We start from the raw sequence: 14,934 nt of genomic DNA, 5'->3' as shown, positions 1-14,934 counted from the left end.
AAAGTTTCAAGATTGGGTTAAGTTAGTTCAGACTCACCTCCACCCGACGTGGTGGCGCTGACGCTGGAGCTCGGTTCACTGCGCCCCACGTCGTTGAAGGCCACCGAGTAAAAGTGGTACCGGGTGCCGCAATTGAGGTCTTGAAAAGTGTGCGACGTGGCCGTGCCGTCGACGCCCTGCTCGCTCCACTCCCCAGACTCCGACTTCCAGTAGAGAACGAACCCTAAAACGCGCAGAAGCCGACAATAAAATGCAGGCCGAGCCTTTTCAAGCACAAGCGAAATACAGTAAGCCTTCGTTACCACGAAATCGCTTTGTTCTAAATTTCGTTTTATTCGAAGTGTTTCGTGGTGTCCACTAACGTTCATGGCAAGCACATCGCCCCCTTTGTGACGAAGTACCGCTTATACCAAAAGCCGTTCTATATTCCCAGAACAATGGTTTGCATGACCTAGGGATGACTTCAGGAAAAAATAAACGCGCTGTATGCTGGCCAGAAAGCAGTTACACAACGTGACTTCTAGAGGTTTAATAACCATGACACAACATGGGTGGGATGTCATTTGTTTTCTTTTTTCAAGTTACATTAGGGTGGTACACAACCAAATCAAAACAATCAGACGCATCATTGTTTGTGCAGTGTTTCGCGATTTAGATATGCTTTATTACTAACCATTTGTCCTCGAACACTGTGACTCTCTTCGTGAATCACTGATATACAAGACGTTGGCAAGCAATTAAGGTCGCCGGTAAACCTAAGAATACTTCCGACTGACTGCACTCATCTCCAACGCAGCTTCGCTCAACAGATGGTAAGGGGCCTCCCTCTACACGCTGCAACGAGAACCGAAGTCGCGAATCAATAACCGCGAGCTTGACGTCACAGTATCGACCCGCCTAGAGTCGCCACAGTGGGCTGCATGTGCGGTAGATGGCGCCTCTGTGTTGTGAGATGTATGGAGCCTACATGCCTCCGTCGCTACCTAGTGAGATGTGGCATTGCAGGCTACTAGAAGTTTTATTCAGGTGGAGGTAAAGAAGATTTCGCGACTTTAGGCATCTTTATTTTTATGTTTTGCGTTACTAGTAAATAGTGGAAGCTAAATATTTATGCATGATCCTTCGAATTCCGGGTTCGCCACATACATCGCGAAAACGAAACACACGACAAGTAAAGTATTTTCCCGCCGCCATCTATTGTAAGTTCTTACAGCTATTATGATATGCCCACAAAAGCATGGCGAATTTTAATCGATGCTCTTACAGAGTGCAATGGCCCACAAAAATGGTCACACAGGGGTAAAAGACGATTCAATCTACTGCATGTTGTTGCTGCGACTAATAAATGCTGTGTGTGGTTTAGGCCCTAGATGGCGTTCCAATAGCATGTCGTCATAACAAACGGTCACCTGTGACGTCACGGAAAGGCGGCGGCACGGGCATGACACGGGGGGGGCTAAAAAACTAAAGCGAATTCCTTGCGGAAGGCGCGTCCAAAGTTTTCTACATGTTAGACTGAGCTGGTGACTCGCGTTTGAACCGAGAGGTTCAAAGACGAAGTTCCGATAAATTGTTTGCACTGAAAGCTACAAAAAGAAAGATCGGTACTCAGTTCTATTGTCGTGGTTCGACAGCAGAGCTGTTTATATGCCAGTAAAAATTGTATTACAAATTTATGACAAACGTGCTTCGAAATACAATTTGTCAGTACTAAACTCACGAGTATAATTAACGCCGCGCAATACCAACGAATGCAAAAAACGAAACACAATTGTTTTCTCATCTTAAGTTAGCATTATTGTGAACTGATCAGCCTGATGAAAGTTGGAACTACAGTTTATCCTACCAGACAAACATCAAGTTGTTCGTTCCACTGGAGTTTTGTGATGCGGCTTGAAAGCGTTAGGATCGGCGGTTTCGTGTTATTAAAGCGAAAGCTTTCTTAGTGGGGCTGCTGGTGCCCTGTTAAAAAACAAATGCATTTCCCCATATACCGGTTGGTCGACCGAAAAGCTCTGATAAGATCTGTGGACACACGGCGCGTGCGTGAAACCGGGCTTCCATCGTGTGACAACGGTTACTCGAAAATCAGGAAAAAAGCACGGTTCCACATTACACAATACACGCATCGATCACGAAGGAGGAGTACAATAGTATCCCTTTATCTCATAAACCACGTATCGGTACACATTTAAATCGTTCGTAGATGCGTTCACTTAACCCGCGAATAATTGTTTCGCATGAGTTCGTTCGTCGTTTGGGATTTGGGTCTTTAAAAGTTTGACGATCCATTGGACGCACTTTCAGCGACGGCAGGACGCACTTCTAGCGAGCGCTCTGGCGCACTTCTGACGTAGCTTTGATGTTAGAAAGCTTTCACGCTTCTCTAAACTTTCTTTGGAAAGGGACGCTAAATTTGTTCGGTAAGGTTACCTGTCATACCTGCAGGTAGAACTTTTCAGAGTTATGAAGTCGTTTCAGCAGCCCAGCTTTATTAAAATTGTTTCGGCATAGTTCCGATAAAACGAGAGTTACCTATTCTGTAGCCGCACTCGTCCCCCAGACACTCAAGCGTGGATAGCACACGGGAGTTCTGAAAAGTTCACACCTCTTCGGTGAATAACTAATAATGACAAGTAAATCAACCTCAGCGCACGGATACAGTCATCATTGCGACAATTTTCACTTTGATTTATAGCAAAGCTGTTAGCCTCTAGGTCTCATTTTTTTGCCGTCCGTGTGCAGAATGGAAACGAACAGAATGGAGCACGAGACAGCCGCCCATGAGCCCGTGGAGCAAGAAAACAAAAACCAGAAACAACTAGCCAACAGGATAAGGAGCTTGGCACAGGCGCTCACGCCACGACGGACTGCCGGGACAATAACACGTGAACATCTCAAACACAAAAGCTTCAAAGCCCATCCACGAATACGTACGCAACCAGCCGCCAATCACATGGAAACCACTCTCCCGGCAGCCTCCAAGGTTAGGTTATCTCTTGTAACGGCGTCTGAGGATCAGCGTGTTTGCGACGGACATCGGAGAGAACAGCGAAGGCCGTTTAATCAGCCGTGTGGCTCAGCAAACGCCGGTCATGATCGCTCGCTGGAACTTTCGTAAGTTTGCATAAGCTGTCGATGATAATCGCGGGTCTAATAGCCGAGAGTAAGCGACGTGCAAGGCAAGAGGTAGACGCCCTTCGCAGAGCGGCCAACCCAACGAAGAGACGCAGGCATCAAGCTGGGGGATGTAAAACTGAAGTTTAGCCAACGCCAAGTTCCAGCATCAATATCTGGACAACGAATTTGTACCCGCGTGCAGCATATGTGGTCATTCGTGGTCATACGCGAGCGATTTGTTCAAGACGACGAGTGTGAAAAACAAACGAATAAAATGAGGCGGCAAGCGAATGCTGCGGGACGAATTTCCAGCCGAGAATGTTTCTAACCTCCGATAGTGCATTGCTTGCACAGATTTCTTTTTCCGAGGTAGAGTCCCTTTTTTTCCCCAGATGTCCCATTACCCCTTCCCCGAAAGGCCGACTCACTTGGCGAAATTCCATGCCGGTAGAGGGCCGAATCACACACGCTCATTCGCCAAAATACATTACCGAACCATTCACGGTAATGGCCAATTTGTTATCGAAGATTAAGTCATAACGCATCCGTGAACGTCCAGACCATGGTGCAGGCGTTGCTGAGGGCCTTTAGTGACGTCGTGGCATTTAACGTTCGAATAAAGCGGTGGGTTATGTACAAGCCAACGTATATGCGTGGCCTCGTGAAAACGTTCAACGTGGAAGCCAGAATCTGAATAAGTTTGGTGTTCGCTGAGAATGTGGCGCGTGCTCGAGCAGTTCGGAATCAACAATTCCTTATAAATTATGAATTACGAAAATTGCGCTAAGTGGACAAACAGAGGAAGGGAGACAGACAATGCGCACTCACAACTATTTATTTGCAGGAAAGAAGTTGCCTTATATAGGCTTCTGCATGACTTAAAAATATAAAAGCAGATAGTAAAATCGATGACAACACCACAATACTCAGAGCCCGCCTACCGCTTGCCGTCTGTCGTCCTTCCTCTGTTTGTCCTTTTAGCGCAATTTTTGTAATTCATAATGCACCAACTATCACAACAGCACATTTTAATAAAATTCCTTATAAGAGGTGAGATCTACGGAATGGAGACCTTATAGCGACAGTACCGCCTTGCGTTACGTCGGAGCCGAAGGAGGCAGCGCAACCGGTTGTGCGGTTAATTGCGGGGAAATGAAGTAGAATGATTGCCACGTACGTATTGCGGAGGTGAGCGTGGGGCCGGCGTCATCAACCATCCGAACCATACATGCTGATGCCACTTTAAAGGAGCCATGAAGACAAAATACAAGTTGGGTTTATTAAAAAGACTGCTTAGTCCCGATAACAATGATACCAATATCATCGCAATCTTCGAACAAATAACGGATATATTACAGAAAACGTGTGTAGCAGTCGCGACACCCTAGCCAATTTCCCGCAACTTTTCTATGACGTCACGGAACCTTGTTTTTGCGATTGGCGGCCGTATAACTGACCTGTCGCGACGACACATGACTGGACGTCTGTAATGGGGCCTCTAGTTCCGTTTGACCGCATCACTTGAATGCTAACGTGCAGTTAACGCACTGAAAATTATGTTTTATTGTTGGCCCGTATGACGACATTCCTGCTCATAACACGTCACTGTGGCGCAAAATTTGAAAGTTTTTAAATACTTCTTGCTTTTTTTCGTTAACAAAACATCTTTTGGGGCTGTAATGGAGCTGAGTCAGATACTGAATCCTCGTTCTTTCAAATTACACCAAGTTGTATTTTCTCTTCATGGCTCCTTTAAAGCGTAGCTTTCTTTGTCTCTCCTCCTTGCATATCGTGCGCTGCGGCTGATGCTGCTGTGGTTTCGCTCACACGCACCCCTGGGTATCTTACACCTGATAGCGCTCGCCTCCGCTCATCGTGCCGCGCAAGCCTTTCATAGTTCGCTCGTGTGCCACGGGCTCTGCACTTGGAGCTGGAGTCTCAACAGCGTGCTCGCCAACAGGAGCGCCTTCACTGTCGGTGAAACGTGAGGCAAAAAATGGCTGACAATACGGCACTCCCTTATGCGAAATTTATGCGCAGCACCAATTGCTGCCTTCTCGGTCAAGGCGCACAGCTTCTCAGTCTCAGAAAGTGATCGTGCCATCGAAAAATGCACGGCAGCGCTCGCTATTCTCCCGTTATCTGGCGGTGCCTTAGCGCCGCCTTGGCGCTGCCGAGAAGCTGATGTTTCAACCTCCGGCGAAAATGACACGTGGCTCGGATGAATCACGCAACGGGGAGGAGGACGAACGACTCGAAGGACCGATGAACGTGCAGCACGCAGCGCGTGATGGGCTTCTGTGCTTTTTGTGAACTTGAAAGAACAAGACGCTTGCTTTCATGAATCCCTAATTTTGCGTTGCCTTTCTCGGGCGCCAGTTTTCACACATGTGCCTGGCGCCAGCTCGGCGTACTGCCCTCCCCCTCACACTTTCGGAGGAGCGTCTCGCGCCGCCTGGGAAAACCACCCTCCCCCTCAGAATTTCGCCATATCCCCCTGCCCCGTTTTCTTTCAGTCTTCGGTGTTCCCATCGTTCGTTGGTTGCGACGCCGTCGCCCCCACCAAGCCACAGTAGCGGCCGCCAAAGTGCTGGGAAATAAAATGTGAGTCAAGGCAACCGCGCGCGGCGACCGTGAAAGACGACGAACATCGTAACCACCACGCCCAGAAGCGACAAGAGAAACAACTAATTAAAAACAAGCGACTCATGCTCTGAGGTCAGTTCGGTGTTGTCGTGCGAAACTTCAACGTTCCAGTGGACGTGGAACGCATGGTTACGACTTTCCCGCACGATGTTTCCGAAGAGGCGGCAGTTACGACCCCCTTAAATACGTGCAAATGGTGAATTCAGTACACAAGCAATTCACTTTTTGTTAATTCCCACCTATGCGTAGAATCCGCCAAGCATTTCTTTTATTTCTGGCGAACAAAACAGGATGAATTTAATTTTTAATTGAATGTAATGAATTTAATTTCTGATACAGGATGAGCAGTCTGCTTATTATGCAAACTGTTTTCAATTCTATTCAGGAGTACCTGCCTTTGACTTCGCAGACAGCTTCTGATCCATGCCCGAATTTGGTGATATGTTATCATGAGAGTATTTGTATGTTCAGAAACAACTTCGTTAATCAAAACAAAAACTTCAAAGCAGTCAATGTAACATCTATTCTCAATACAAATTATTCTGACAGCTATTGATACAGGCTCTTCGAGATTTTAACATCTTACGCCCTACAGGAACCCTGAGGTAACCTAACGCCACTGCTAAAAGAACATCTTCATTCTAATACCTATTTTAAATGCTCTTAAATCAAATTATAACTGTAAATTTTATGATGCGCTGATTTAAGGGATAAATTTGCATCTATTCAGTGCTCATTGTTACAATAGTCCGAAACAACTGGTTCATAAATACGCCTAATATAAAATACCAAGCGATATAGACTATAGCGCTAGGACTGGACTGAAGTAGTGGCAGACTCGGTGCCGGAGCATCACTAGAACTGAAAAAGCGTACTAGTGCGAACTTGATAATAACAAGTTCGAGCCTAGGTGTGTGCCTTGAATAGAAACAAGTTTGTGCACGCGTGTTAGAAAACAACAGCGCGCACTAGCCGAAAGAAGGAGTACAAAACAGACGAATACCCATAAATGCTATATATAAAATGAAAAAAGGTAGCTCTTCCTGCGAAGCATTGCGTGGCTGCTCATCACGGTTCCAAAGGCATGGCTGGCTGGTTTTTTGACCTGCTGACACAAGTGCGTTCAAATACGTCATAACAGCTAGAAGCGCCAAATGGGTCATAACGTCGTGAAAAACATAACGCTTTGCGCACTTGCAAGGCCGGGGGACCAAATTCACGGTACCCCTGCTTCTGAAGCATGAATCATAATTACACTGCCATGCACCTCGGTGATACTGCAAGGTTTTCTGAAAATTCGGTGCCCTGTTATAGGTATACAGGATGCAGAACAAATGTTTATCATGGCTTGTATATTCTTTTTTTTTTGGTAATATTCCAAGGCAACTTAAAGAATCAACATCAAAAGACATGTCGTTGCTGCCCCATACTAGTGTAACATACATTGTCGCTTGCCCATGGGAAGTGTGCGTCAGAAATGGCCAGGCCAATTCTTTGCTAGGTGGAACTCGATCCACACTTAGGGAAAATTTGCAGAGGACTACGAAGCATACTGAAGATGTCAGAAATGAGAGAGTTTCTTTTGACTGGGTTCATCAGCTAGTCTTTTGCCGATGACGACGCTAAGCCTACCACCTCGCCATCACACCACAACTGCATCTCTTTGTTGCAGAATGCCTATCCATGCTACTGCGACACTGCCTGCCAGTAAGCTAAAGGCCAACTCTTATTGCGGGGGAGATTTCTGATGCACCCGCGTTTCGTTCGGTTTAATTTTTTCTGATGCACGCGCTATAAAATCGGTCACAGCTAGTGATAATTGAGTGCGCGTCGACGGGTAGATGTTTTCTGGACGCTTTACTCGGATGCCAGCAGGGTGTACGTTTTCGCCAACCAATCCGAGTGACGGTTTTGCGCTCGTGCTCGTGCAGTCGACCGACCAAGAATTCTTAAGTTGGGTGGCCCACATGCCATCAATTCCATCTTATTTGTTTGTTAGCTTGATTGCTTGCTCACTTATTCGGAACATGTACTTTCGCATTTAATGCACTCGAAGCCTTCTGAGGGTCGGAAACTCTTACGGTTTGTAATCACTTAATATCTTCTATTTTTGACGAAAACGCATAATAGTTTTTCTAATGCTAAAAAACGGGAAAAGCACATGTCTTATACTAGAATATATTTTGTGCTCAGTGTTTTGACTTCAAAGCAAGAGTTTTGTAGTTTCTATATAGAGTTTCTCTTTGCTCTCACGTGCGAAAGAACAGGGTGAATTAACCACTAATTCCATTTATTAGTCTACCTTTCCCGCTGTGATTCTCTTTTACGTCATCGTTGTGAAGTAATCAGAAATATTTCATGAGCCTTGAATGACAGGTACGTCTATCAGGAATTACGTATTTATGCGTTAGGCCTTTCGCGTTGAAAACCCGACACACACGGACTCTCGTATAGATATATAAAAAAACACTCTGGCGTGCGAAGTGCACATAATTCATACCTGGCGTATCTTCCACTCCGCGAAGCCTATAATATTCTCGGAATATGTATGAACGCGATTATGGCCCGGAGAGATAGACAACCGCGGAATGGCTCAAGCGAAACATAAACGCTTAAGCTGGGCGTGTTTTCTCCCGTGCTTCGCTCGAGGTCCCCGCCGCGTTTCTTACTTCATTTTTTGTCGCCTGCGCAGCCGGGGTAGTGCGCATTAGCATGAATAATGCACTCGAAGAACTGTACGCAGCAGAGTAGGTATGTCCGCGATAGCTCCCTCTTTGGGCGCCACCCCCGTCGCTCGCTACAAAGGAATCCTAGCGTCAGTCTATGTATAATAGATATCGCCAAACATCCACTGCATCTGGCGTTTGCTTGTCCTCCGTTCTCTCTTACTCTATATTGGCTTGGCTCAGTTCATGTCACTGGGCTGGAGCAGTGGGGTTGATGCGATTGGATGCTGAGTGCGCAGAGCGATGCTTAAAACCTTCTTAGGCACGCGCATAGGTTCGAAAAGGATTCAGGGACAACTGTTTTTCTTTTCATCTCTTGTTTTTAAAAGGCTGGAATGAGCTTAAACATTGTATCATTGCTTTTGCATACTGAAATAAGGCATATATAGGCGATGGTCTGAGTTTCTTCGACCAACTCACGCTCCATGTTCCCCCGGGAGGGAGTGTTCTAAAGTGCACTTTGTCCCGTCGCCGCCTCTTGGTACTTTTTCTTACGTTCGTGATGACGACGCGCTAGGAAGTCCATAGGGAAAATTTCCCTCCTCACAGTGATAAATTTTCGCCCCCCGATCTCAAGTATGACTCTTCAAAGTCGTTCAGCTTGGATAAAGATGACAAAGATCCTGAAGGCATACAGCATATCCGTGTGGGAGTAGCCACGGAGTTCAAATGGCATGGTTATAAACCATCCGCTCGCCAAAATTTGTTGTCCCACACGTTTCGAACACACTTCTGATACCCCCCTTTTGTGTCATTTTTGTTGGCTGCACAATGCTTCTTTTAAGCACACGTTCGCACTCAGCTAGGGCTCGTTCCCACACCCAGAACAAACCGAAAACCGACATTAACACTGAAATACATTTTAAAAACTCACCGAGACACTCTTAACTGCACATGTGGGGTATTTTGGAAGCCGTACATTTCATTTCAAGCTGTGCGATCGTCTATACAAAAAAGAAGGTCTGCCCTCATTACGTCACTTCTGTTGCATCAATGGTTTCGTCATCATCATATGGATCTGTGTTCGGCGTGTGATCTTCCCCTCCTAACGATCGCGTTAGTGTTCGCTGGTTATGGTTTGAGGTGCAGTGAGTGCCTGCCTTTTTGCTCGCCGCGCGAGCATTTTGTGTTCCCTTGCGTCTTCGTCTTCTGAAGCGTATTTCGGGGGTCGACCACGTTTCACAGCTACCGAGTTCATGGCACGCACACACAGAAACGTGCTGAGGGGAGCAATTGCGTCTTCTCATTACCATCATTATTATGCTGTCCCGATTGCGTCGTTTTCTTCTCTTTGTTGTTATGGCCGAGAGGCTTGGCCAATCCGTCTGGTAAGCCCTACATATTCGCGACTGGCGTAAGAGGGCTTTGTTACTTCTGTATAGTTAGGATGCTCAAATGGCTCCTGTAGGGCTCCATAGATGCGATTAAGTCTTGTTACTGTCGCTATGACTCTTTTCGTTCTCCTTTTGTCTATTTCCTTCTCCGTCTTCGTGCTTTAATCCCGAAATATTCGCTACTAGCGTAAAAGTACTTTGCTCCCGCACACCTAAATATATTCTTCTGACGAACTTTTTTAAAGAAGGCCACAATGCATTCACTAGATCCGCTTCTTTTTAGCTAGAACCGAGGCTCGGAAAGGGTAGGGCAAGGCATGTCTATCGGACTCACATTCTGCAGGACCGGGGTTTGGATCCAGACCCAATAGTTCAGGAATTTTTTGTTATTCTGTTTGCGCTGTGAGCCATTTTTAGGGCCATCCTTTGGTCACGCCGACGCCGGACGCTGCATTTTCGGGTAATATGGCATTAAAAATGCCACGAGTTTCTACGAGGTTAATGCTCTGGAAGGTGGTGGTGCTAGCCTTGCATTATACGCCGGCAATTGCTGCACCCGAGTAGCACCCGATGCGTCAGATTAGCGCCTCCATCATTATGAGTCCGCTTGCTGTGTGTTCCGAACGAAGCTAATGAGGAGGCGCGTGCCCCGCTCCGAGGTTTCCAATTCCCCATAGTAGTATGCGGGTCTGTTAACTTGCGCATCGCTGAGAACAATGTTGTCCCCTCTACAGCATACTGTGGGCAGCACCTTACGTAGTGTTCAACATCTCCTACCACCCCCCATGACATGCACAGAGGCGATCGCACTAGGTCCAACTTTGAGCGCCAAGCTGTGGTCTTCGCTGACCGTGTTCTGATGTGGTATAGCACTGTCGCGTCCACTCTTGTTGGCCCATTCGTGACACTAAGGTGATGTTAATGGGCACGCAGATACTTAAAACGGTCACTAACTGCCGTGTTCTTGAGACTATCCGGAGGTCACGGGAAACTCTCACAGTCATGCTGTCTGATCAACGGCCTCGTTGCCCTTGATTCCAACATGAAATTGCAGCCACGGGAATCCCACAACAAAGCCCTTGTTGGTGGGATCATTCACAAGTTGTAGCGAGTGCTGGCAAATCTTTCCGGTATGACTCGCACGCTACAAGAGCTGCAGTGCTGCTTAAGAATCAGTCAGGATGACAACTTGCAGCGGTCTGCATCACTCAGGCTTTCACAAAGCTGCATGCGAAGCTAAGGTGTTTTAAAGTTGGAAGCGTCATAAAAGCACTGATAAAGGAGCGTTAGGTGACTTTCCCGTGTGCTTGTGGGGCAGTTTCAGTTGAGAGGTGAGGAACCGCGATCCATCCAGTCGTTTCGCTACTAACGCTAGTAAAGGCGCTATCACCTACGGGTGCCTCGTACGAGCTGAAAGGAGCGCCGATCCCTTTCTTCTATCTACTCCTTACTAAGGAGGAGAGTCATGACGGGGATGATAATTAGCGTGTATCGTACCGCTCTTTACGGGGATACAACGGCACACCCTTTTGGGCTGCAATTCTTGAGCCCCTCCACGATTTGGTCTAATTTGAAAGTGCGAGTGTGATTCGATCCACAACAACGACAACAGCAGGACGACCTTCCGCTGTCTTCGAGGAGAAGCGAAATCGTAATACTACTCTCAACTTACTCCTCGCTTAGGGGGAGAATGGTTCACAACAAGTATTCGTATTAGGACCGTGTCTAATGACACTTGCTTAGATCCAACTACTCGGGGCTGAGAGATCAAACATAGCACAATTTTCTCTTGTATAGTTACGACAAGTTACGACCATTTTCTGGAACCAATCCCCCACCGTAGAAGGCCGCGGCAGCGCTGGGTTAAACGTTTACAACTCCGTTGTGAAATAGTTAATAATAACAAGTTAAACTTCGTCGGAGTCGTATATTGTACTATGATATTTTCTGACATCGAAATGGTGACGGGGATCCGCAGTTTTGCTGACAAAGTTGCCCTAGCGTAACATAGATAGGTAGCAGAAATGGTCCTCCTCCACCTCCTTTTCCTCCTCTGCCTCCTCCTCCTCCTCATCCTCTTCCCCAACAAACTGCATGGTAGTGGCCCAGGTGAGATACAGCGCTCCCTCCTTCTCTGCCTCCCTCCCTCCCTGTTTATATCCTTCCAGCCTACCACTTATTCACTCACTCACTCACCCACCCACTCACTCACTTACCCACCCACTCATCTACTCACTCACCCACCCACCCACCCACCTACTCGTTCCCTCCCTCACTCGCCCTCTAATTCCTCCACTCGCTCACCAATCCACCCACGCACCCGCCCACTCGTTTACTCACTCGGTTTCACTCACTCACTCACTCACTCACTCACTCACTCACTCACTCACTCACTCACTCACTCACTCAATCACTCACTCAATCACTCACTCACTCACTCACTCACTCACTCACTCACTCACTCACTCACTCACTCACTCACTCACTCACTCACTCACTCACTCACTCACTCACACAAAGCTGGATGAATATGTGGTGCAGGAATTCCATGACGTCCTTACGACAGACCAACTTTTGGCTGAAAACCCGCATGCATCATTCTGCAACGCCGAGTGACTAGATTATTTTGACGGCGTTGATTTTATGCTGATTACAGTTTTTCGACAGAACTCGCACCAATAATCAAGTTAGGTGCAGGCACAATGGTGTGTCCGGTGAGAAACGCGGAGGGATGAGGGGCTGTGAAAACACAAGCATATTCTGTAGAACATGCATAACCTAATACTAAACCCTTCATTTTGAGGATTGCGGACGCTATGCAGCTGTTCCGTGGTTTATACGTACCAGTAACTGGCTTGGCATCTTTCGCCGACACCTCCCAGGACACGGTAACAGCGCTTGTTGAAGTGGAAACAATCTGGATAGCCGGTGGCAGCGGGGGGTCTGCGTTTGAATATTTGAGAGAACGCTAGTAAAGCCCGGCTTCTAATTTTTGACAGCAACTTTTAACAATTAGCTTGTTAGAGGGTAGCGACTTTTTAACATCTTGACCAGTATATTGAGGAATAAATATTTGCTCAAATGTATTCATTCTGCAACCTGTGTTTTCTTGCATCCCTCGCCCCGCGGTAATTTAAGCAATGACGCTGTGGGCTGGGTGACAAACAAACAAACAAACAAACAAACAAACAAACAAACAAACAAACAAACAAACAAACAAACAAACAATAAATAAATAAATAAATAAATAGTCTTTAGATACAGATGAAGGCGGGAACGTTACATAGCGCTCTGGTATACTCCAATGGCAAAAGAGATGCGCGTGACTCGTGCCGTCGACCGAATTGAAAATAATGAAAATTCTTCGCTCAGTATTCGTAACCAAGGTTCGCTTCATCTGTCTCGCAACCAAGTAACAAAATAAAGAACAAGAACATGTCTCAAGAATACACGACAGACTGAAAACGAAGGACGGCAACTCTGAAAGGAGACCTTTTTGCGACGTGCACCTAGGCTATTACTTTGTAACAATTATTTTTTCGCCTGCTTTGCCAGTTTGCGCAAGTTGGCTGACCCCACTATATGCACTTTCTTCCTTTTTGTTTCAGGCTCTATTTTCCCCTCTTCCTCGAATAGGGAAGGCCGAGAATGCTTTTAAGTAATGGGGTAATCATAAGGCAAACTAGTCTCCTGAACAGTGCAGTACTAGCAAACTAAATAGAAAAGCATGACGAGCATCATGGTAGTTCCTTTTTTTCCCTTTTCTTCCAGGCTTCATGTCTGGCTGCTGTACCGAAATAGGGAAGACCAAGAATCTTTTAAAGTAATGGGGTAATTACCAGGCTACACTGTCAAGCCACATAGAAAAAGGATGACGAGCAACCGTATATTTCGTTGTTTTTTTTTCCAGATTTTACTTTGGTCGCTGGTTTGTAATGGGGTAATTATCAAACGAACGAGCTTGCTCAACACTGCAGCCCTACCAAGCCAAACAGAAAAGGATTGAAAGCCGGCAAATGTTTCTGCTTTCTCTGAAGAAATGCTAGTGTTGGTCACACTGTCTGCCTACATGTGCCCAATTATGTCACGACCGCTTTGTTTTCAGGAGGCACGCTGACGATTAGCTCTTCATAAAGACCATCCTTAAAAGCCCAAGTTTCCTACGAATTGGAACACAGCGTGTTTTATGCTGCTACTAAAAAGTATCACTTATTCGCCTTTGAAAATATTATAATGTAAGTATTTCTGTGTTGTATTTTGACTGAATAGTTCGGCTGAATGGTGAAATGAAAGCGCTTCGGGGCAGAGAAAGCGCAGGAGCAGCCTTGCGGCTCTCTTTACGCGCTGTATCCACCTGCCACAAAGCGCAGTCCCGAAGCGTTGTTCCAGGTTCGGAATGCTGCCTGGTCCGGTATATAACGCCGCCGGATACCACAGGAGGCTGCACTAGGCTCCTTGGGACACAAACAGCATTTCCTCACCAAACAAGGATTTAGCAACCCTGGTTGAGTACATTTGCTATAAACTTCCCAATGATTATGCAGTCACACTATCGTGCTTAAGGCGCTCGATAGGCGTGGATGCAGATCTTTCGGAGAGGCCTTCGTCCTGCAGTGGACATAACCAGGCTTAAAATAAAGATAAAGATTTCTTTGTTCAAATGTGTTGAGTGGCCGAAATTGGTATTATATATCGAAAAAGTTCGCAGAACTTCTGCTTTTAAATTTCGTGCTTTTACTGATGGCATTGAACCATCTCTCGAACAAGAAGCCCATTTAATCAAACCTTCCGAGCTTAGCCCCATATTTTCTTCCGATTGCGTTTTATTTCACGTTTCGTAGGAGGCCACGCTGTCACTAGCCACGTTACGTACTCTGGTTTTCTTTCCAGACAAGTGGCTTGATTATTTCAAGAGTACTGAGGCATTTTTTTCCCTCTCGGCATATCCCAGTGAGACATGAACACGATTTCACATAACGGAGCGACGAGCGTCCAGTCATTTTACCTGGAAACCATTAGCCGTGGCTTGCGGAGGACATAAAAAAGATGCTCAACTTGAAAGTGCATTAGCTTTATCGAGGTGTCTTGTGATATTCGTAATCTCGTAC

General features: G+C 46.4%; 1 protein-coding gene across 2 annotated transcripts in view; it reads right to left on the bottom strand.

The window, feature by feature from the left end:
- Positions 1 to 14,934, bottom strand: part of LOC144174971 (cell adhesion molecule Dscam1-like) — a 706,974-nt gene that overhangs the window by 45,066 nt on the left and 646,974 nt on the right. For both annotated transcript variants that reach the window (XM_077703963.1, XM_077703962.1), the window contains exons 19-20: positions 12,671 to 12,769; positions 38 to 223 (exon numbers count right to left, since the gene is read on the bottom strand). In XM_077703963.1, coding sequence (XP_077560089.1) covers positions 38 to 223; positions 12,671 to 12,769 — 285 coding nt within the window. The remainder of the gene's footprint in view (positions 1 to 37; positions 224 to 12,670; positions 12,770 to 14,934) is intronic.

This window comes from Haemaphysalis longicornis, unplaced genomic scaffold (genome assembly GCF_048455015.1).
Source record: "Haemaphysalis longicornis isolate Haplotype H1 unplaced genomic scaffold, Haemaphysalis longicornis Haplotype H1 scaffold_3, whole genome shotgun sequence".
NCBI classification, from domain to species: domain Eukaryota; kingdom Metazoa; phylum Arthropoda; class Arachnida; order Ixodida; family Ixodidae; genus Haemaphysalis; species Haemaphysalis longicornis.
Note: the sequence above shows the minus strand (reverse complement) of the source record. Positions and strands in the feature narration are given on the sequence as shown.